The 20,805-nt window shown below is 41.9% G+C and overlaps 2 protein-coding genes across 6 annotated transcripts; one reads left to right on the forward strand and one right to left on the reverse strand.

Annotated features, from left to right (window-relative positions):
- Positions 1-782: 782 nt before the first annotated feature.
- On the forward strand, positions 783-13,420 carry LOC118401908 (nectin-4-like). 4 transcript variants are annotated; one of them, XM_035799586.2, is made up of 12 exons: positions 783-1,278; positions 1,415-1,527; positions 3,314-3,508; positions 3,686-3,853; positions 4,100-4,378; positions 4,466-4,583; positions 9,957-10,108; positions 10,325-10,490; positions 10,724-10,799; positions 10,922-10,984; positions 11,097-11,309; positions 11,432-13,420. In XM_035799586.2, the coding sequence occupies exons 2-12, from the start codon at positions 1,464-1,466 to the stop codon at positions 11,723-11,725; spliced, it is 1,788 nt and encodes a 595-aa protein (XP_035655479.1). In that variant the 5' UTR covers positions 783-1,278; positions 1,415-1,463; the 3' UTR covers positions 11,726-13,420. The 4 variants fall into 4 exon arrangements, with proteins under 4 accessions (XP_035655479.1, XP_035655478.1, XP_035655477.1 ...); XM_035799584.2 differs by having other exon boundaries at positions 785-1,278; positions 3,311-3,508; XM_035799585.2 differs by having other exon boundaries at positions 783-1,527.
- LOC118401919 (zinc finger protein 24-like) lies at positions 12,065-19,536 on the reverse strand. Of its 2 annotated transcripts, none has more exons than XM_035799611.2 (2): positions 16,160-19,536; positions 12,065-13,350 (listed from the first exon to the last, which is right to left on the reverse strand). In XM_035799611.2, the coding sequence occupies exons 1-2, from the start codon at positions 16,176-16,178 to the stop codon at positions 12,407-12,409; spliced, it is 963 nt and encodes a 320-aa protein (XP_035655504.2). In that variant the 5' UTR covers positions 16,179-19,536; the 3' UTR covers positions 12,065-12,406. The 2 variants fall into 2 exon arrangements, with proteins under 2 accessions (XP_035655504.2, XP_035655502.2); XM_035799609.2 differs by lacking the exon at positions 16,160-19,536 and adding an exon at positions 14,506-14,962.
- Between the last annotated feature and the right edge of the window lie 1,269 nt (positions 19,537-20,805).

The raw sequence follows: 20,805 nt of genomic DNA on the forward strand, positions 1-20,805 counted from the left end.
ACAGAGCCTTGCCTTGGCTCCAAGATAGAGCTGGTCCGACAGAGCCATGGCCCAGTGAGATACGGGTGCCGGCTCCCCAGGTAGATAGAAACAGATAAGTCTGAGACTTTTGGGTAAAACACTGGGGTACATCCTCATTGGAAATGAGGCTCAAGTGTCTCCAAGTCTACAATATCTCATGCAACACCATTATTTACATACACAAATAACTGGTCATGGAACTGTATTCAAAACAAATTCAAAACAATAACCACTTCAATAGTTAAATAAAGGTTCAAATCAAAAAAATATATAAATATATAAATCCCTATGTTCACTTTTTCAAAATGGTCTTGGTCTGAAACAGGAGTGACAAATTCCTAGACCTTATATCATGTATTTTTGTAACAACATGTTGTTTTCAGGGAACAGTGGCTTAACTGCCTTGTTCAGGGGCAGAACAACAGATTCGATCTTGCAACCTTTCGGTTACTAGTCCAACGCTCTAACCACTAGGCTACCTGCCGCCCCCTTGTGAATACCCATAAGTAATATCAAACAAAACATCTACAATTCCGGGCCATTGTAGACCTCGGTAAGAGTGAAAGTGACCAATTAGACGTCAACGTTACTTATTGAAATGAGATTTTATCTGATTCAATAGTAATTTCCATTAAATATGGCCAAATACGTTTAGATTTAAATACGACTAGAGCCATTTGAGAATAGACCACTTATAAATGAGGTGTACAGTATTGTGCATTGCATTGTGTCAAATAAAATAATTCACTGTTGTGTGGTCAGACTTAAAAGACAAAAAAGGAGGCTAATTTACGTTGTATGATAATTAGGGGGTGGAGAGAGACGCAGGCAGTAAAACATGTATTCAACAATGGAATGCAAAAGCTTGAGCAAAGTGTAAATTCGAGACATTTCACAGAAGAATGTTAGTCTTGTGTAGGCTAATGACTTAATCGAATTATTTTCCGATGTTGTAGAGCAAGTAGTGTTACCCGATTGTCTGGTGTTTTGCAACTGTTCGAGTTGGAATTAACATTTTACCTCGTGCGTCAGGTAGGCTTACGGACTACGAATACCTGGAGAGTGAGCGAAAGAAATGTTTGAAAAGTAAACCGAAAAGTTGGGACCTTTTTTTCTTGTTACTGAATATTTGGAATGTAGTTATACTGTAGAAAATGTGCACACAATTTGTGTGCTATTGTAAATAAATCGAGCAGCTTTGGTTTGATTGGCAAGACCTACGAAGAGACACGAACACCTGACGCACAGTCCACCGCCGTAAGCTTGTCTACAAATGTTTCTCCAAATAGGCTACTCCAATGGCAACATTTTACTCTCATGTTTTTAATAATAATGAGATTACGAAAATGCATTATTTCATACCATTTTGAAGCTTGTTGTTCAACTTGGATAGATTTTGGAACTCTCTAAGATTGATATTGGGAGTGCCACTGAATCAAGGGATGGAGTTACCTGTCCGTGGCCAGAGCCAGTGGGGCACAGCGTGGTTGGTGCTATGGGCATTTGGTAAGATTTGGGAATGTTTATTTGATTTTTTTCTTTTAAAAAATACAAATGTGAAGCCTAATTGTATGGTGTATATCTGGGTATGTATGTTTGTTGCATACCTGACACTATAAGGAAAGGGAGTGGTGACAAGTACAGATCGGCATCATAGAAATGTACTAGGGTAACATTCTTTGGAAAACAAAGTGCAGGCTACTTCCCTGCTGTTATCTTTTTGTTTTGATTAGTAGTGAGTGTTTCAACTAACACATTTTTGTAGCATGTGTAGGCCTATACCTGTGTTTAAAAGTAAGCATCCTGTGTGGTGCACTCTGTTAGTGTTAATATAGGCCTTAGCATAACTGCCAAACTGAGGTGTGATAAAGGTCAATGAATGCCATGAACAGGAAAAGCAAGTAACACAGCTTTGTGGCACTAACGGCCTCTGTCTGAGGCCCTGTGTGCGCCTGTCTGTTTCTCCTGTTTGTAAAATAGGTCACAAGTCCCTTTTTGTGTTCACTAGAAATAAGTGTGAGCCTGTGTGTGTTTTTTTGCATTCCTCTGTGGGTCTGTGTCCTTGTTCTTGTGTGGTTGAAATGAACAGAATGACTCGTATACAGGTAACATGCCAAAATAAAGGAAACACTTGGATAAATGAGAGATACAAAATATATTGAAAGCTGGTGCTTCCACAGGTGTGGTTCCTGAGTTAATTAATCAAGTTGCCTATTATTTTGGCTACCATGGCTAGAAGAAGAGATGTATATTTATTTAACTATACGAGTCAGTTAAGAACAAATGTTTATTTTACATTGACGGCCTCCCCCGGCAAAACCCCTAACCCCAGATGATGTTGGGACAAATATGCACTGCCCTATGGGACTCCCGATCACGGCCGGTTGTGATACAGCCCAGGATCAAACCAGGGTCTGTAATGACACCTCTAGCAGACCGCTGCGCCATTCTGGAGCCTTAAGATCTCAGTGACTTTCAAAGAATGGGCTCAAAGGAGCACAGGGTCGTGGAATAGGGGCCTGAGGGCACACAGTCTGTGAATGTATTGTAATGTTTTTAAAATTGTTTAATCTGCCTTAATTTTTCTGGACCCCAGGAAGAGTACTCTGTCAGGGGATCCATAATAAATACAAATAGGGGGTTAGAAGTGTGTGTGTGTGTGTGTGTGTGTGTGTGTCTCGGTCACCAAATCTCAACCCAATTGAACGCTTGTAACGCCAGGGTAGTGGGTTCGATTCCCGGGACCACCCATACGTAGAATGTATGCACACATGACTGTAAGTCGCTTTGGATAAAAGCGTCTGCTAAATGGCATTTATTATTATTATTATTATTATTATTATAACACTTGTGGGAGATTCTGGAGTGTCCCTTGAGACTGCGACTCCACCACCATCAACAAAACATGATATAGATTTTCTTGTGGAAGAAGGGTGTCGAGTTCCAGACACTTGTAGAATCTATGCCAGCGTGCATTGAAGCTGTTCTGGCAGTTTGTGTTGGGCCAACGCCCTATTAACACTTTACAGTATGTTGGTGTTTTCTTTATTTTGGCAGTTACATGTATGTGCCATGGTCTTTTAACTGTGGGTGTAATCATTAATGAGTGAAGGAATCATTAACTACAGACAGTCTATACCCACCTCAACACTTCAAAGGGCAATGTTTGCGATTCCTTGTTTGTTATAGTGATGATGCATTACTCTTTCTCCACACCGTCACTCACCCTGTTTTGCTTTCTCTAACACACACACACCCACACACACACACACCTCTCTCTCTCATACAGCAGTGTGTGTGAGGGGTGGGTTTGTGGAGCCTCCTCCATCCTTCTCCTTGCGTTCCTTGACGGAGGTTGAGACGCGGCTGCCCTGTCAGTTTCAAGTTCAGGAGGAGGAGCAGGTAGTTCAGGTCAGCTGGTTCAAGGAGCTACCTGATGGCACCAAGGAACAAATCATCACTGCCCACCTCACAGAGGGACACACAGGTTGGTGCATCATGCCCTCACCAACTCACAGAGTAGACCCCCATCTTAACCACTTAGTCACTCAATCACTATAATCATAATGTTGTTTTCTTGCATCTGTCTGCAAGGATTGTAATGTTTACCAGGAATAAATCTGTCTTTGTCTCTCTGTTTGTCTCTCTGTCTTATGTCTGTCAGAGTTTGGGCGATACTCTGGGAGAGTGAGGTTTGAGAGCAGTAGCCCCACAGTGGACTCTGCCCTGCTCATCATGAACACGGAGGAGTCTTATGAGGGGAAATACACCTGTCACATCAGCACATTCCCCTATGGGAACTTTGAGAGGCAGCTGTCACTCACTGTGTGGAGTAAGACTAATTACTTTCACCATCCTCTTTATCATAGTTGTAAACCATGTGACTATATTCATTGTTATACTCATCATAGTCATTTCCTGTTAATAACCCCACATTTGACTTGATTAGTTGGAGTCAACCACTGAAGGAAATATCTGTTCTGGCTGACCAAAGCCTTACTTACGCACTCAATTTACCTGCACAACATGGAATCTCATATAGCCTGGCCCTGCCCCTCTACCTCTCTTCCCCCCCCAGCCCTACCAATCTCCTCTCTGGACCCAGTGGTTCTGGAGGAGGGCCAGTCCTTCCGCATAGCTGCCTCCTGCCGCTCCGTGGCCCGTCCTCCACCTCGACTGACCTGGGATACGGATCTCCCTGGTCAGAACCAGACCCGCAGCTCCGAGGGCGGGGCCGTGTCCACCCACTTCTCCCTGCACCCCCTGAGGAGTATGAACGGCATGCGGCTGGACTGCCTCGTCTGGCACCCTGCTCTGGAGCAACCCCGGAGGATCAGTAACCGCCTGGTGGTGCAATGTGAGTTTACCCTCAGCTGTCACTGTGGTGGGATAGTATAATTAAATGGCCATGCTTGGATTAAAGTGACAAAGTTTATGTTGACAGTTCCCCCAGATGCAGCTGTCACTGGCTATAATGGAAACTGGTACATGGGACTGAAGGGAGCTGAACTCAAGTGTGAGACTGGAGGAAACCCCAAACCACAGAGCTTCACCTGGACCAGGTATTACCTGTCTGACTGTTTCTGTCTGTCATTATTTGCGTAATGTAACACTTTGCACTATAAAATGTACTATTCAAATATTTGCAAGAGAAACACACACATGCACGATAAAGTGTCAACTAGAGGAAGGTGTCTTCCTCTTTGTTCTATTCAATATGGAATAAATACATTGAGTTACAGAATTAGAAAACCGATTGAAAGGGATACATTTTCACACGAGTGAGCGAGCCAGGGAGGGGAGGGAGCCATGGAGGGAGGAAGCTCTGGAGACGCCTCTTAAGCACTTAATCATAGTGCCTCACTTTAAATATCACTCTAATACACTGTAAAACACAGGGTCTGCACGTAATTAAAGATTCTTCTCCGAGCATTACAATAATGACAGCACACACAATTAAATACTCACTATTGCAGCATGCTAACAAATCGTGCGTCAGTTTCCACAGAAGTTAAAAATAATTGAAGAGATACTTTTCCGAAATTGCTCTAAATGTACTGTATATAGAGTATCACATGTATGGCATGTTTCTAAAACCTTAATGCATTTGAATGAAAATAAACCCTATCAGTATAATTATTGTCAAACATGTATTCAGTGTCAGATGTAATCTCTGGCTTTGATTCCATTATAAAGGATTGGTTATAAGGTGGGGCTGAGTGAGTAAGAAGAGAAATGTGAGAAGCCCCTTGTTGGGCTGAGCAGTAAAATGGCAGCCTGGCTGGCACAGTGAAACTTGGGCAACTTGAGCCCTCTCAGTGGACCTAGTTCCTGGTGGGATCAGAAACTGCCTCTCTATTATAGTTCCTGGGACGTCTGAGCTTATTCAGGGGCCTCTTAGTCTTCCTTCATATAGTAGTTGGCTCATACCAAGCCAAGCGGCATTTGTCTATTCAGATCAATAGGAGCAGTAATTAAACTGGTTTTACAGATGAAGGCAAATTGCTGGTTTCCCTTTTGTGGTAACCCTGATGTAACAAATGTATTTAGCTGAAACACCTCACCAATGCACACTGACCTATTGTTTGGATGTAATTATAGGCTACTTCTGCGTAGCTTAGTTGACATTCTCTTCAGAGGTTTATATTCTGGTAATGTCTTGCTGAACAAAAGGCCTTAAAAAAAAATTTGTAAATAGACTTAGAACTTTTGAATTGTGTATTGATCAACCCTGTCCAATACATCTGCCTTCATGAACATAGCCGTTGTTTCATGCAGTGAGTCTGCTATTCCATTAGTCATACAGTGCATTCCGAAAGTATTCAGACCCCTTCACTTTTTCCACATTTTGTTACGTTACAGCCTTATTCTAAAATTGATTGAATATTTTTTCCCCCCTAATCTACACACAATGCCCCATAATGAAAAAGTTAGTTTAAAAAAAATGTTAGCAAATGTGTGTATGTATATATACAGTGGGGCAAAAAAGTATTTAGTCAGCCACCAATTGTGCAAGTTCTCCCACTTAAAAAGATGAGAGGCCTGTAATTTATCATAGGTACACTTCAACTATGACCGACAAAATTAGAAAAAAATATCCAGAAAATCACATTGTAGGATTTTTAATGAATTTATTTGCAAATTATGGTGGAAAATAAATATTTGGTCAATAACAAAAGTTTCTCAATACTTTGTTATATACCCTTTGTTGGCAATGAGAGGTCAAACGTTTTCTGTAAGTCTTCACAAGGTTTTCACACACTGTTGCTGGTATTTTGGCCAAAGGAATTGTCCGTAGATCTCAAAGATAGGATTGTGTCTCGGCACAGCTCTGTGGAAGGGTACTAAAACATTTCTGCAGCATTGAAGGTCCCCAAGAACACAGTGGCGTCCGTCATTCTTAAATGGATGAAGTTTGGAACCATCAAGACTCTTCCTAGAGCTGGCTGCCCAGCCAAATGGAGCAATCAGGGGAGAAAGACCTTTGTCAGGGAGATGACCAAGAACCTAATGGTCACTCTGACAGAGCTCTAGACTTCCTCTGTGGAGATGGGAGAACATTTCAGAAGGACAACCATCTCTGCAGTTCTCCACCAATCAGGCCTTTATGGTAGAGTGGCCAGACGGAAGCCACTGCTCAGTAAAATGCACATGAAGGCCTGCTTGGAGTTTGCCAAAAGGCACCTAATGGACTGTCAGACCATGAGAAACAAGATTCTCTGGTCTGATGAAACCAAGATTGTACTCTTTGGTGTGAATGCCAGGCGTCACACCTGGAGGAAACCAGGCACCGCTCATCAGCTGGCCAATGCGATCCCTACAGTGAAGCATAATGGTGGCAGAATCATGCTTTGGGAATGTTTTCCAACGGCAAGGACTGGGAGACTAGTCCAGGATCGAGGGAAAGATGAACAGAGAAAAGTACAGAGATCCTTGATGAAAACCTGATCCAGAGTGCTCAGGACCTCATACTGGGGCGACGATTCACCATCCAACAAGACAACGACCCTAAGCACACAGCCAAGACAATGCAGGAGTGGTTTTGGGAGAAGTCTCTGAATGTCCTTGAGTGGCCCAGCCAGAACCTGGACTTGAACCCGATCGAACATCTCTGGAGAGACTTAAAAATAGCTGTGGAGCGACACTCCCCATCCAAGCTGACCGGGCTTGAGAGGATCTGCAGAGAAGAATGGTAGAAACTCATCAAAAACAGGCGTGCCAGGCTTGTGGCTTCATACCCAAGAAGACTAAGCTGTAATCGTGCTTCAACACCTGCATTGCTTGCTGTTTGGGGTTTTAGGCTGGATTTCTGTACAGCACTTTGAGATATCAGCTGATGTACGAAGGGCTATATAAATACATTTGATTTAGATTTAATCACTGCCAAAGGTGCTTCAACAAAGTACTGAGTAAAGGATCTGAATAGTTGCATAAATGTGATATTTCAGTTTTTTGCCTTGTCATTATGGGGAATTGTGTGTAGATAAAAACATTTTAGAATAAGGCTGTAACGCAACAAAATGTGGAAAAAGTGAAGGGCTCTGAATACTTTACGAATGCACTGTAAGTACGCTCATATATACACACACACAAATGGTTGAAGTTGGACGTTTACGTGCACCTTAGCCAAATACAATTAAATTCAGTTTTCAAAACTCCTGACATTTAATCCTTGTAAAATTCCCTGTCTTAGGCCAGTTAGGATCACCACTTTATTTTAAGAATGTGAAATGTCAGAATAATAGTACAGAGAATGATTTATTTCAGCTGTTATTTGTTTCATCACATTCCCAGTGGTTCAGAAGTTTACATACACTCAATTAGTATTTGATAGCATTGCCTTTAAATTGTTTAACTTGGGTCACATGTTTCGGGTAGCCTTCCACAAGCTTCCCACAATAAGGTGGGTGAATTTTGGCCCATTCCTCCTGACAGAGATGGTGTAACTGAGTCAGGTTTGTAGGCCTCTTTGCTCGCACATGCCTTTTCAGTTCTGCCCACAAATATTCTATGGGATTGAGGTCAGGGCTTTGTGATGGCCACTCCAATACCTTGACTTTGTTGTCCTTAAGCCATTTTGCCACAACTTTGGAGGTATGCTTGGGGTCATTGTGCATTTAGAAGACCCATTTGCGACCATGCTTTAACTTCCTGACTAATGTCTTGAGGTGTTGCTTCAATATATCCATATAATTTTCCTTCCTCATGATGCCATCTATTTTGTGAAGTGCACCAGTCCCTCCTGCAGCGAAGTACCCCCGCAACATGATGCTGCCACCCCCGTGCATCATTGATGGGATGGTGTTCTTCAGCAAGCCTCCTCTTTTTCCTCCAAACATAACGATGGTCATTATGACCAAACAGTTTTATTTTTGTTTCAGACCAGAGGACATTTCTCCATGTGCAGTTGCAAACCGTAGTCTGGCTTTTTTTATGGCGGTTTTGGATCAGTGGTTTCTTCCTTGCTGAGCGGCCTTTCAGGTAATGTCGATATAGGACTTGTTTTACTGTGGATATAGATACTTTTGTACCTGTTTCCTCCAGCATCTTCACACAGTCCTTTGCTGTTGTTCTGGGATTGATTTGCACTTTTCTCACCAAAGTACGTTCATCTCTAGGAGACAGAACGCGTCCCCTTCCTGAGAGGTATGACGGCTGCGTGGTCCCATGGTGTTTATACTTGCATACTATTGTTTGTACAGATGAACGTGGTACCTTCAGGCGTTTGGAAATTGCTCCCAAGGATGAACCAGACTTGTGGAGGTCTGCAATTTTTTTTGAGGTCTTGGCTGATTTCTTTAGATTTTCCCATGATGTCAAGCAAAGAGACACTGAGTTTGAAGGTAGGCCTTGAAATACATTCACAGGTACGGTACACCCCCAATTGACTCAAATGATGTCATTTAGCCTATCAGAAGCTTCTAAAGCCATGACTTCATGACTTTTTTTAAAGGCACAGTCCACTTCGTGTATGTAAACTTCAGACCCTCTGGAATTGTCATACAGTGAATTATGAGGGAAATAATCTGTCTGTAAACAATTGTTGGGAAAATTACTTGTGTCATGCAAAGTAGATGTCCTAACCAACTTGCCAAAACTTTAGTTTGTTAACAAGAAATTTGTGGAGTGGTTGAAAAACTAGTTTAAATGACTCCAACCTAAGTGTATGTTAACTTCTGACTTCAACTGTGTGTGTATATCTATATCTCACACACAAGTATGTGGACACCCCTTCAAATTAGTGGATTCAGCTATTTCAGCCACACCCATTGCTGAAAGGTGTATAAAATCGAGCACACCGCCATGCAATCTCCATAGACAAACACTGGCAGTAGAATGGCCTTACTGAAGAGCTCAGTGACTTTCAACATGGCACCATCATAGGATGCCACCTTCCCAACAAGTCAATTTGTAAAATGTATGCCCTGCTATAGCTGCTGTAAATACTGTTATTGTGAAGTGGAAAGGTCTAGGAGCAACAACTGCTTGCCGGGAAGTGGTAGGTCACACACGCTCACAGAACGGGTCCGCAGAGTGCCGAAGCGCATAGCACTTGTCTGTCCATGACTGGCCTGCACAGAGCCCTGACCTCAGCCCCATCAAACACCTTTGGAATGAATTGGAACACCTACTGCGAGCCAGGCCTAATCGCCCAACCTCATTAATGCTCATGGCTCAATTGAAGTATGTCTCCGCAGCAATGTTCCAACATCTAGTGGGAAGCCTTCTCAGAAGAGTGGAGGCTGTTGTAGCAGCAAAGGGAGGACCAACTCCATATTCATGCCTATGATTTTGGAATGAGATATTCGATGAGCAGGTTTCCACATACTTTTGGTCATGTTGTGCATGTTAATTAGGTTATGATTACATTGTTGAGTAGCTCAGTATTAATATGGGCAATCTTCTTTAATGTATGTGTTTGTCTCCATCTGCAGGGGTGGTAAGGCCCTGCCAGACGGTCTCACTGTGAATGGAGCAAGGCTTCTGTTTGGCCGAGCCCTGAGACAGAATGACACTGGAGTTTATGAATGTGTGGTGAACAACGGCATTGGGACAAGGAAAGTAGAATCGAACATCACAGTGACAGGTAATAGGCAAAGTTACTCCTGTATTTTGGGAGAACCTGGACAGCATAATAGAACTTATCTCCTGCTGTGTTTGGTACCATTTGTGCAACATTACTGCCCCCTTGTGGTGATCTGAAATGACCAACTTTGCTCAAATATCAAAAATCTGCAACGTATCTCTATCACTGCAGTTGGTTGTTTGTTTACAATTGTGTATGTTCCCATCCCTCACATAGAGAAAATTCGCAGTGCGCAGGAAACCACTGTTGACACTCTAGTGATGATCATTATAGTTGTGGCTGCTGGGGTTTTGGTCATCGTCATGATCATCATCATCATCTTAGTCAACCGATACCACAGGCGCAAAAACAGAAAATTAGAGATGGAGCTTAGCGAAAGAACGTGAGTTGATTTCCACAATTTGCTCCCCCTTTCCATTTTAGTCATTTAGCAGATTGTTATCCAGAGTGATTTACAGGAGCAATTAGGATTAAGTGCCTTGCTCAAGGGCACATCTGCAATTGTTCACCTAGTTGGCTCTAGGATTTGGACCAGCAACCTTTTGGTTACTTGCCCAATGCTCTTAACCCCTATCCTCAAATCCCCTTCAGTTTGACATTCTCTGTCTTTCACAGGTTAAAAATCAACACACTCTCCAGACAGGACTCCTCCCGGAGACTCAACTCTGTCAGCACAGACCCCAGAGGACAGGTACTCAGTACTTTACATACTCAACTGAAAATTGGAGCAAAATCGATGAACTATCATGATCAGTTAGTATCTACTTGTGAATGACTGTGATACCCCAAATAATTCTCTACTTTTCACCCCAGAATGAAGACTGTACACTACTCAGACTAGACAGTAGAATGAAAAACAGCCTAATGTCCCTTGAGGTGAGTCCATAAAATATTTTTTAGCAATATTTTACATTTACAACATGTCCACTATCAAAGATTTTTTTTCATTGATGTTTAATCTATGGCATTATTTGGATCCTTCTGTTAGGACCGTCCCATCTACATAGGCAGTGAATCATCCCTGGGTGGGAGGCGGGGGACTGTTGGAGAGGGGGATGTGGACTACCTAGGACGCCCTGTCCTGTACCAGTCTAGCTGGCATGAGGGCAGAGAGAGTATGAGGGGTGCGGAGATGGAGGGAGAGAGGGAAGAGCGCAGACAAAGGGTGGAGTCGTACCTGAAGAGAAGCAATATGTCCCTGGTGTGTATTTGTTTGATCAAGGAAGAGTATATGTAAAAGTTTAAATGCACATAGGCCTGTGAGTTATTACAAAATAAACTGTTTTTCTCAATGCCTTGCAATATGTGGTCTCAATTTTGCAGGACTCTGGCCTTCCTTCCTCCCTTGTCCCCATCAAGCCCCAGGACGGCAGTGTGGGGCCCACAGACATCCCCCCAATGCTCAGTGACCTGTGTGGCCAGAGGGAGGGGGTGACCAAAGGGGAAGACTGGGGCCACAGACGGGCAGTGCTGGAGGTTGATGAGGCAGACTGTGACACCAGTTCTTACCAGATCTCAGAGGCGCTCTCCAACCACTTCCACTACAGCAACGGGTTCCTGCGGCCCAAACCACACTCCAACGCCATCCTCCTACACCCCAGAGGACAGATCATCTAGACATGAGGCTTGGCTGAAAAGGGAACTGCACTCAGCTCCACCCTAACCTAGTGGTCATTATACAGAAGTGAGGGTTTGGCAACATGCTCACGTTCATTGCCATTTGTCTTTTATTTTTTTATCAGCATTGTCTTCTTGTATGTCCTATGTAAACAAAATTTACTAGCCTAAGTAGAGATTGGACCATCACTTTGTATCAACTATAAACCCAGTCTTGTGTAAGCACTCTGTGATTGTGCTATCATTTTAGCTAACCTTATAGTTCAGATATCCAAATATATCCTGACCTTGTGAGTTATTTTCATGTTCATTTCAACAACAAATCAAAAGGGCTCAAAGTTGGATAATTCAAATTTTTATTCAGACAAATGTATGCATTGACAAAAGCATGTCCATTGTAGTGTTAGTCTGGCATATCTCTACAAAAACTTAAAGATGGAGATCCTCTTAAGCGTTCCTTAAAAGGTTACAAGCAGGAAGCTGTAAAACCGGCAACTCTGATCCCTCACTACAGTATATAAGCACCACTAGTGCAACAGTTGTGGTAGGGTCTCACTGCTCTCACTTTATAGAATGGGAAGACAAAAGTAACACACTGCTGCTTTCTGCAAGTGTCTTGATGGTCTTATCAACTCTGTTCTCAGTCATTAGAAAATGTTGTTCCACAATGTTCTTAGTTGTCTAGTCATGGTGATAACGATCAGTAGACAGTTTGCTTTGTTGTGAGGCCCTGTGTACTCGCTGGTGTCTGCGGAGATTACTCTGCTGAGCGAAACACCTCCCGCACGTGACACAGCTGTACGGTTTTTCTCCCGTATGAATCCGCTGATGCATCTCCAGGTGACCAAACCGGTCAAAGCTCTTTCCACAAAAGGAGCAAACAAACCACTTCTCTCTTGCTGGGGTTCTCCTTGGGGATACCTTTGCTGAGTTGAAACCATTTGAACAATTTGGGGCAAGTGAGAATACGTTGTTTAGCCAAACATTTGAATATCCTGCACCCTCATTGGCTAGTGTTTGTTTGTCTGATGGCACTCTGGTAGTTGTCCCATCCTGGGTTCTCTCTGGGTGCATGGTTTCTCTGTGCTGTCCTGGCTGTGCCTGAACCAAATCTGTAGGGGTCCTTCTGTCATTCCAAACAGACTGTGCTCGCATCTCTTCTTTCATAACTCTGTTAATGTCACCCATCTCGGACGATGGAATGCTTTCGAGACCCTCCACTGCACTTTGAATGAGCTGTATGTCTGTATCTTGATCCAGTGGATATTGTTCCGTGCACTTATGGTAATCTGGACCCTCCGAGTCACAGTTGCGCTCTGTTAAAGACTCCCAGAGCTGACTCTCTCTCTCATCCACAGCAAACTCAGTTTCCTCATGATCTGATCTCTCTGTGCCATGTTCACTTACTGATGTATGTAGTGAAATGACATCATACTCTTCCTGCTCTCTCTTCACTAACTCTAGTCCACTATCCTTCTCTCTGTGGCCTGACCTGTTCTGTTCAAGTCCTTCTACTTCTTCTGCAGGTGGCTGTGGTCTATTTTGATGCAGTTGGTCGTCTTTCTCTCTGGCGTTCTGCTCAAATGAAGTCCTTTCACCAGGATCCTCATCACAGCCTTTGGACCCTGAAAGGGAAGGTTTAAAGGAACTGTCAGTATGTAATGTTTTTTTAAATAAAAATGATATTTTACTTTATCTATACAGGGTGGGTCACCATTGAGACCAGGGTCTAATTAAGGGTGCCTTGTGAACAAGAACATACTAAATTTAAGAATAATCTAAACAAACAACTCACATATCACCTCCCTTAAACTCTATCTAAACTGTCCAATGAAGACCAGTGAGTCCAATTTCAATGTGGCCTGAAGGCTATTCCATGAGCTGGGGGTATAAAAACTAAACGCATTTTCCCCCAGGTCAATGTAGACCTGCGGGACCTCCAGAACTAGCCAGTCTATAGAGCGGGTCTGAAAATGGCTGTATCTCCAATTAACACATGAGCTGAGGTAGTGGGGGAGTCTGAAGAACCGCTTTATATACAAAAAGTAGCCAATGCTGGGCTCTTCTGGTAATCAGACTCCCAGCCAACAGAACTATATAAAATGCAGTGTTTTATACAAGAATTATCACAGTGCTGAGTGAGACCATCTAAAAGGTTTTAAAACAGAGGCTGCTGCATGCATGTAGATTATATCATCATAATCAAGTACTGGGAGAAGAATTGCTTGAACAATCTTCCTTCTACTTTCCAAAGTGAGACAGGATTTATTTCTATAAAAGAAATCAATCTTAATTCTCATCTTTTGTCAGTTTTCAGTGCGTTTTAAGAGTATGATCAATCCAAATACCTAAGTACTTAGAATGGGGAACTTGCTCAATGTGGGCTCCCGTCAATGTGCAAATATGCAGGTCCTCACGAGTCAACATTACGAGATCTACATAACAACAAACTTGGGTATATTAGCATTTAGCACTAGTTTAAGATAAGTAGGCAATTTTTGAGTTGAGTCGAAACCATGCTGAAGGTCATGGATGACCTGCTGTACTGAGTGTGCACAGGAGTAAAAAACTATCTGCATAGAGATTAATGTTAGATGTTTAAATACCAAAATTGAGAGCACTGCAATAGCAACCCATTATCTACACTAGTTAGGCATTCAGAAATAATTGCCATTGTTAATACTGCATATTTTTTAAGAATTGACCCTTGAATTGAGATGGACAGCAACACATTTCAGATAGGTCTAGCTAGCTAGTACAGTATGCCGGAGCTGGCTCACCCTGCTCTGTTCTGCTGGCAGACGAAGAGCATGTGGAAGAACAGCCTGCTTCTCGCGCTTTGGACCTTGTCGTTTGCCGTTCGTTCTCCATAAACAATAATTTGATTTTTAAGGCTTCTATTTCATTTTCTCTTCTGCACATTTCCAAGCGTAAAACAGCAAAACCATCATCGAATAATTTACTTATTTCTGCCACCGCAGTTTTGGCCAACACATCCATAACGGAGGTTAATTTGGTCTGAAAAGTAACATAATTAGTCATATTCTCCTGGAATAACATTTTATCTGACTAGTGTTATGTTTCTACAGATTTTCAATCTGAAAAAAAAAACAACAAGAAATAGTAATAGATGCTCTGCTTTGTTAGCTACCTCATTGACAGATTTTACTTCCGCGAAAGCAAACGGAGGGGAGGAACGAGTGGTCATATGATCATTAAAGAGTCCTATGGTGTCTGGAGTAGGGGACGCAGTCCAAACACATTTTTACCCTCTCAGCGCTCGCGATAGCCACTTCTCTCGGCGAAATCCCCGTCGAAACCGGATGCAGTTTAATTGCCATTTTAGGGCGAGAATCAATTCCCTAACGTTGCCCCCTCGGCCCTCGATTTAGTCAACAACGGAGCAAGTGAAGAACTTGGCTGCAGTCCAAACACGTTATTTTTTTAACCCCCTTAGCCCTTGCCATCTTATGTGGAGGTTGCCCCTTTGATTTAGCTCGAGGGAGCGAGTGAACAACGTCAGGTTGCATTCCAAACACTTAAGACATACCCTATCCCCTCAAATTAAGTGGACACTTCTGATGACGTTTCATGACGTCTGAAGAGTATGCAGGGCAAGGTGCAAGGGAGGAAGTAATGATTTTTAAATGGACTTCCCTTGCTCAGAAATTCATCCCGCCATGATTGTGTTTTCAGCCACCGGTTGCTTATGGGTGCTTTATATGCTCTGCAGTCATTTATGATTGCATGTCAAATCAAAGTTTATTTGTCATGTGCTCTGAAATGCTTACTTACAGGCTCTAACCAATAGTGAAAACAGGTATTAGATTAATTAACAATAGGTAGGTAAAGAAATAAAAGACAAGCTATAAAGACAAGCTATATACAGTAGCGAGGCCACATACAGACACCGGTTAGCCAGGCTGATTGAGGTAGTATGTACATGTATATATGGTTAAAGTGACAATGCATATATGATGAACAGAGAGTAGCAGTAGAGTAAAGAGGGGTGGGGGCACACAATGCAAATAATCTGGGTAGCCATTTGATTACCTGTTCAGGAGTCTTATGGCTTGGGGGTAAAAACTGTTGAGAAGCCTTTTTGTCCTCGACTTGGCACTCCGGTACCGCTTGCCATACGGTAGTAAGAGAGAACAGTCTATGGCTGGGGTCTTTGACAATTTTTAGGGCCTTCATCTGACACTGCCTGGTGTAGAGGTCCTGGGTGGCAGGCAGTTTATATTAACTATATAATTATTAATATACACCTACTGTGTGATAAGCTAGCTAACTAAAGTTAGTCTGCCTAGTTACTTCTGAAGAAGGAAAATGTTTTAATTCTATAATTTCCAAAACCTAACCAAACAAAAACACGAGACGTGTTTGTGCATTAGTGGCACAATTTCTAACTGAGTTAAATTTGTTTTTACTTACACTTGTATGTTGACTCCATATTGAAGTTGAGGTTTTAAGTTTTGGCAGAATTTTCTTAGCGGATGTATTCATCGTGAATGGAATTATGGGACGTTTCAGGCCCCGAAGTGAACATAATTGTACACTCGCAAACTCCATTAAAAACGAGGGCTGAGGGGCTTACGTTGCAAACGTTCCTTGCTTTGCTAATCGTTTGGACCAATGACAAATATGGCATTGGAGATTCCCCAAAGGGCATAGGGCCGAGGGCTGTCTACTTTGAGTTTGAAACGCAGACATTGTCACTTGCGGTGTTGATATGACCCACAATTCATTGCAAACTATAGTCACTGAAGTGTCAAATTTAATCAACAAGGCTGCATTTTAGGCATGTCAGACAAAATTATGCTTGCATGCTAAAAAAAATATATAGAAATTACATTGATTTTAGCGTTGGCAAATGGGCTTAGTCTCGTAGTGAGGAGCTTATAAAATGTAGCTAGCTTCATAAACATTTTTGGCAATTCTGAAATATATTGGAATAAATGACCAAACTATAAAACTAACTATGGGTAGCTAGCTACCTGACAGCAGTGCTACCTTGCTATGATGGCTTGCTATGTACATTAATAGCTTTAGGTTGGTTGTTTTTAAGCTCAACTTCAAGATTTTCACCAAGGACATTGCCTTTCCGATCGTTACTGTCCCTCGCTTAGGCAAGGGACATTTAAGATACACTCGTACGTGACAACCTGCTTCATGAGGTAGTCACATGTAATGCATTTCAATTAACAGGTGTGCCTTGTTAAAAGTTAATTTGGTGAATTTCTTTCCTTAATGCGTTTGAGACAATCAGTTGTGTTGTGACAAGGTATACAGAAGATAGCCCTATTTGGTAAAAGACAGAGTCCATATTATGGCAAGAACAGTTCAAATAAGCAAAGAGAAACAACATTCCATCATTACTTTAAGACATGAAGGTCAGTCAATCCAGAATATTAAGAACTTTGAACATTTCTTAAAGTGCACTCGCAAAAACCATCAAGCACTATGATATAACTGGCTCTCATGAGGACCACCACAGGAAAGGAAGACCCAGAGTTACCTCTGCTGCAGAGGATAAGTTCATTAGAGTTAACTGCACCTCAGAAATTGCAGACCAAATAAATGCTTCACAGAGTTCAAGTAACAGACAGATCAACATCAACTGTTCAGAGAAGACTTTGAGTCAGGCCTTCATGGTTGAATTGCTGCAAACAAACCACTACTAAAGACACCAATAAGAAGAGACCTGCTTGGGCCAAGAAACACGAGCAATGGACATTAGACCAATGGAAATCTGTCCTTTGGTCTGAAATGTGATGTGTCCAAATGTATGGGTAGTTCCCACCGTGAAGCATGGAGTAGGTGTGGGGCTGCTTTGCAGGTGACACGGTCTGTGATTTATTTAAAATTCAAGGCACACTTAACCACCATGGAAATCACAGCATTCTGCAGCAATACGCCATCCCATCTGGTTTGTGCTTAGTGGGACTATCATTTGAAGGAGAGTGATGGAGTGCTGAATCATATGACCTGGCCTCCACAATCAGCCGACCTCAACCCAATTAAGATGGTTTGAGATGAGTTGGACCGCAGAGTGAAGGAAAAGCAGCCAACAAGTGCTCAGCACATGATCCAGCCTGTATCGCATCCGGCCGTGATTGGGAGTCCCATAGGGCAGCAAACAATTGGCCCAGTGTCATCCGGGTTTGGCCGGGTAGGCCGTCATTGTAAATAATAATTTGTTCTTAACAGACTTGCCTAGTTAAAAGGTTAAATAAATGAAAATAATTATATTGGGAACTCGTTCAAGACTGTTGGAAAAGCATTCCTCATGAAGCTGGTTGAGAGAATGCCAAGCATGTGCAAATAAGGCAAAGGCTGGCTACTTTGAAGAATCTAAAATCTACTTTGATTTGTTCAACACTTTTGTGGTTACCACATGATTCCATATGTGTTATTTCATAGTTTTTCTTCACTATTATTCTACAATGTAGAAAATAGTAAAAAAATTAACAAAAGCCATTGAATGAGTAGATGTGTCCAAACTTTTGAACTATTTTTATGCAAGCTAACGTCATAATTTTGTCTGACATGTCGATAATGCAGCAGTGTTGATTAAATTTGACACGTGTCTAAAGTTTGCATTGAATTGTGGGTCATATCAACCCTCAAGTGATCAAAGCAAAGATAGAACAATGATACATATTTCACCATATGTATAAATGTGACGTATCCAAATATGGTAGTGAGAGGAAGCTCAGTGGTTGGCAGTGGGAGGAGATGGATTTTGACCGACTTTCTGCTTGTTTTGTCATTGATTAAACATTTGATCTGAATACAGTTTTGTGTTCCTTAAACTAGAATCAGAGTGGATTACGTTTTTAGACTGGACCTTTTCCCAAAGTAAAAATATTTTTTTGATTTGTTTAGGAGTGCAAAGTCGAATTTAGCATTATGGCACACGCGCACTTCAGAGTATGGGTTCTCTAACGGAAATATGCAAATGCTAGAACGCGCCAATAGGATCTCGCTAGCTCATACTTGGCTCTGCCCACTTCCTTGCTTGTTCTGCCCACTATTACTAATTTGTTTCCGTTTGAAACGATGGGCTGTGGTCTCTTGGTTTATTTATAACATATTTAATAAAAATTCTTCAATTGCTCCCTAGAGAGCAACGTTTGTGAATTGGACCTCCGCTAACAGCATTTCTACTTTATTTCAACAAGTAAATGTTTTGTTTTTGTAATGCCTTGATAGAAAACATAGATTAAACAGTGTCACTGACATTGTCACATTTTCTGTATGTCAGGAGTTATAGCAGGTACTGTGAGGTTCTGTGTTATGCACTATAGCCCGTTACCATATCATATGTGATTGAATATTATCTGCTGTTGGCTTGTGTGGATGTATGTGTTATGCAACATGGCTGACTTGAAACATTGTTAACAGTTTCAGGGCCATGGGCCTTTCTCATGATGGAAAAATACAGAATGACATGAAGACAGGAACTGTGCAATGAGTTGGGGGGGGACACATTCAGAACGTAGTGTTGAGAGATCAAACGGTATTTTGTTAGATAACAGGAGCCAGGTGCCTGATAACTGTATATTCTACACAGCTACAACGACTGACCACTGAAGCGCTTAGGGGGCTGGGACCAGCCTCTGCGCCAACAATCAACGATAGGCTGGGTGAGTCTAAACCACACCCAGTCTCTACTCTGTGACAGGCCGGCTCGGAAGCAGGAACTACCTCTGTCAGAGTATATTTATAATATCTTTGTCAGGAACAAGTCAGTTCTCTGTTTGCCCTGGGAGGTGGGACAGAGAGCCCGTATATACGTAAATTGCAGTTACCATTTATTGCTTGAATTGAATTAAAGATAATTAACGACAGATTCTGACTTTTATTCTTCCTGATACCGGATTCGAAAGACGCAACTCTAACAGTACACAGGGCAAATGACAGGCATTACCACAAAAGCCCATTGCTGTGAGGAGGACAGGAATTGAAGGGGATCCTGAAGGCATTAAAAGTCAAAGATGATTTAAAGACGGCTGAAATCACTGGTGGGAATATATAGGATCACAATAGTAAATAACGAAATTCATTAACCTTGACTTCAAAAAGTAATTTATTTTGGGATTTGATAGCTTTGAGAGACAGAGAACAGGCATTTTCTTACAGAAGGATTTCAGTCTTTACACCAACTCTTTTCTTATTTTTAGGTGTTGTCGCCTTTTTTTTAAACATATAATTTCATTTATTTTTGGTCTATTTCTACATAATTCCATGTCCACAACCTCGAGGACCCCATACCAATCAGCACAGCCTCACCTGGGAGGGGAATTTGTTGAGGGCCAGGATCTGATCGGCAAGTTCTCTGCACACTTTTCTCGTAAACATATTTTCAAAAATAACCTTGGTAACAGTTAACCTTAAGTATACAGATGTTGGATCTTAATTTGATCACCCTGTTGCAGGACAACTTATGCAACGCAGGACATTTTTTACTTATAGTGTATTTGAGGTTTTGAAAGGCTTCTGAAGTTTGTAATTTCCACTTTGAAATGTAGACTTTATTTTCCCTTAAGAAAAACGTATCAACCCTGACAAAATGTACATTTATTATAATTCACTTCACTCACATTTCCTGTTGCTGCAGGATAATTTTCCTGCTGTTGCAAACTGACTCAAATTAAGATCCTACATCTGTACATCTATAATGCCTTAAACACACTCATACAGTACTGTGCCCATTATGTGACATCTAGGCCAACCTAGGCTGGAGGTTGGGCTGCACCAGGACCTGTGTCTAATTCCCCTGAAGTTGGTAATAATATATACAATTACACAGAGTGTACAAAACATTAAGGGCACCTGCTCTTTTCATTACATAGACTGGCCAGGTGAATCAAATTGATCTCTATGATCGATCACTTGTTAAATCCACTTCAAATCAGTGTAGGTAAGGGGGAGGAGACAGGTTAATCCCCTAGAGTCGATTGACTCATTGGTGCGTTAAATCTAAATTACATAACTAAAAAATCCCCATCAAAACCTGTCAGTTTAAACTAGAGACATGTTTTTTTTCTTGCATTGGATGCGTCTCAATCCACCAC

Source organism: Oncorhynchus keta, chromosome 23, assembly GCF_023373465.1.
Source record: "Oncorhynchus keta strain PuntledgeMale-10-30-2019 chromosome 23, Oket_V2, whole genome shotgun sequence".
NCBI classification, from domain to species: domain Eukaryota; kingdom Metazoa; phylum Chordata; class Actinopteri; order Salmoniformes; family Salmonidae; genus Oncorhynchus; species Oncorhynchus keta.